A 1,780-nucleotide genomic window follows, 5' to 3' on the forward strand; every position below is an offset into this window, starting at 1 on the left:
GATTTCCTATTAGGCCCAAGTACATTATCGTTATACTACTTGTACATCTAACCCCGCTAACGTCATTAAGGCATTTAGAATTCCTATAAACAGAATGCTTAATAAGAATCCTGATCTATTGATTAATTGATTCATTATTTTTTATTTTTTTTGTATTCTTCATTCTGACTCCAACGGGCATAGAATAAATGTTGTTTTCATATGAGGCTTTTGAGTGAGGCTACTTGACAACTTGAATAGTTTTTCAAACTTTGTCGGTCCAGATCCATTTCGTCAGTTGGTATCAGGATGGTATTTTGAAAAGTTAATTGCATTCCTTATGGTGGGAGACCATGATTTATCCAGTTAGTGAAATTTCTAGTTTTAATCACTTGTCGAAACTCGTTCTTACAACTTGGCAACTTCACCCGTAGTATAAATCATTAGCTACCACCATAACTCACTCAATAAATTCTTTAATAAAATGTCATGTCATAGTATATTGTATTTTGTCACATTTGAATTTGGTCGCTTTCAAGCACAACGGGGCTATCTCGAAAAATACTGTTTTGAGAAAAGCGAATATAAAGTTCTTTAAAATACAAGGAGAGTTTTCTCTATTACCAAACAAATCTACACACCAATGAAACCAAACTTCTCCTATAGGTAGGGCAGTGCCCCTTTTTGGTGCAGGTCAAGATTTCTGGAAACTCCCGAAATCTGGGTTAGTCTGATTTATTATTTTCTATCACATAAATATTATATTATATTGTGTTCCAATATCTTGCATTGTGTTCAATAAAATCAGTCGTTTGTTGGCTGGTGCTCTAGTGGGGTTTGCTCCTTCTTTCATATCAATGAATGTCTATCGTCCTGATCTCTCCTCTATCTTTTTTGTGTTTGTTACTCTCTTGTAACACCTCTACTCTCCGGCATGTATTTGAACTTATTGTGTTGCAAATGCCGTAAAACTCTTACTAAATTAAAACCAAATCTTATCACAGCATATAACTGAAACTCTAACTGAAACCAAATCTTATCACAGCATATAATTGAAACTCTAACTAAAACCAAATCTTATCACAGCATATGATTGAAACTCAATCTAAAACCAAAATATAACTGAAACTCCAACTAAAACTAAATCTTAGCACAACATACATATTTTTCTCTCTGTCTGTTCCAGCATCGCTTTGTCAGCATCAGAAACGGCCGCCACAGACGACGAGGAGAGTGGCGAGGAGGGCCATGTGGAGAAGAGAAGCATCTGGGCTCGTCGCAACAGGCTGGGGTTCAACAGCTTCCGCCGCTACTTCAACAAGAGGCCTTTTGACGAGCTGGCCAGCGGACTCGTCGGGAAGCGATCAGTGGACGCCAAGCTAGAGACTCAGGAGAAGGAGAAGGCCAAAGCCAAGAGACCTTTTGATGAGTTGGGGAGCGGGTTTATTGGAAAAAGACCTTTTGATGAGATTGGTAGCGGTTTTATTGGAAAAAGACCTTTTGATGAGATTGGTAGCGGTTTTATCGGTAAAAGACCTTTTGATGAATTGGGAAGTGGTTTTATTGGAAAAAGACCTTTTGATGAATTGGGAAGTGGGTTTATTGGGAAAAGACCTTTTGATGAGATTGGTAGTGGTTTTATTGGAAAAAGACCTTTTGATGAATTGGGAAGTGGTTTTATTGGAAAAAGACCTTTTGATGAATTGGGAAGTGGGTTTATTGGAAAAAGACCTTTTGATGAGATTGGTAGCGGTTTTATTGGAAAAAGACCTTTTGATGAGATTGGTAGCGGTTTTATTGG

The 1,780-nt window shown here is 37.6% G+C and overlaps 1 protein-coding gene across 1 annotated transcript in view; it reads left to right on the forward strand.

The window, feature by feature from the left end:
* Nucleotides 1-1,165: 1,165 nt before the first annotated feature.
* LOC101862157 overlaps nucleotides 1,166-1,780 on the forward strand; it is a gene marked incomplete at its 5' end in the record, with an annotated part of 2,382 nt that continues 1,767 nt past the window's right edge. Inside the window, 1 exon segment of the mRNA XM_013090189.2 lies at nucleotides 1,166-1,764. Within this exon segment, the coding sequence (XP_012945643.1) occupies nucleotides 1,166-1,764 (599 nt within the window).

The sequence above is a fragment of the Aplysia californica genome, unplaced genomic scaffold, assembly GCF_000002075.1.
Source record: "Aplysia californica isolate F4 #8 unplaced genomic scaffold, AplCal3.0 scaffold01170, whole genome shotgun sequence".
NCBI classification, from domain to species: Eukaryota; Metazoa; Mollusca; class Gastropoda; order Aplysiida; family Aplysiidae; genus Aplysia; species Aplysia californica.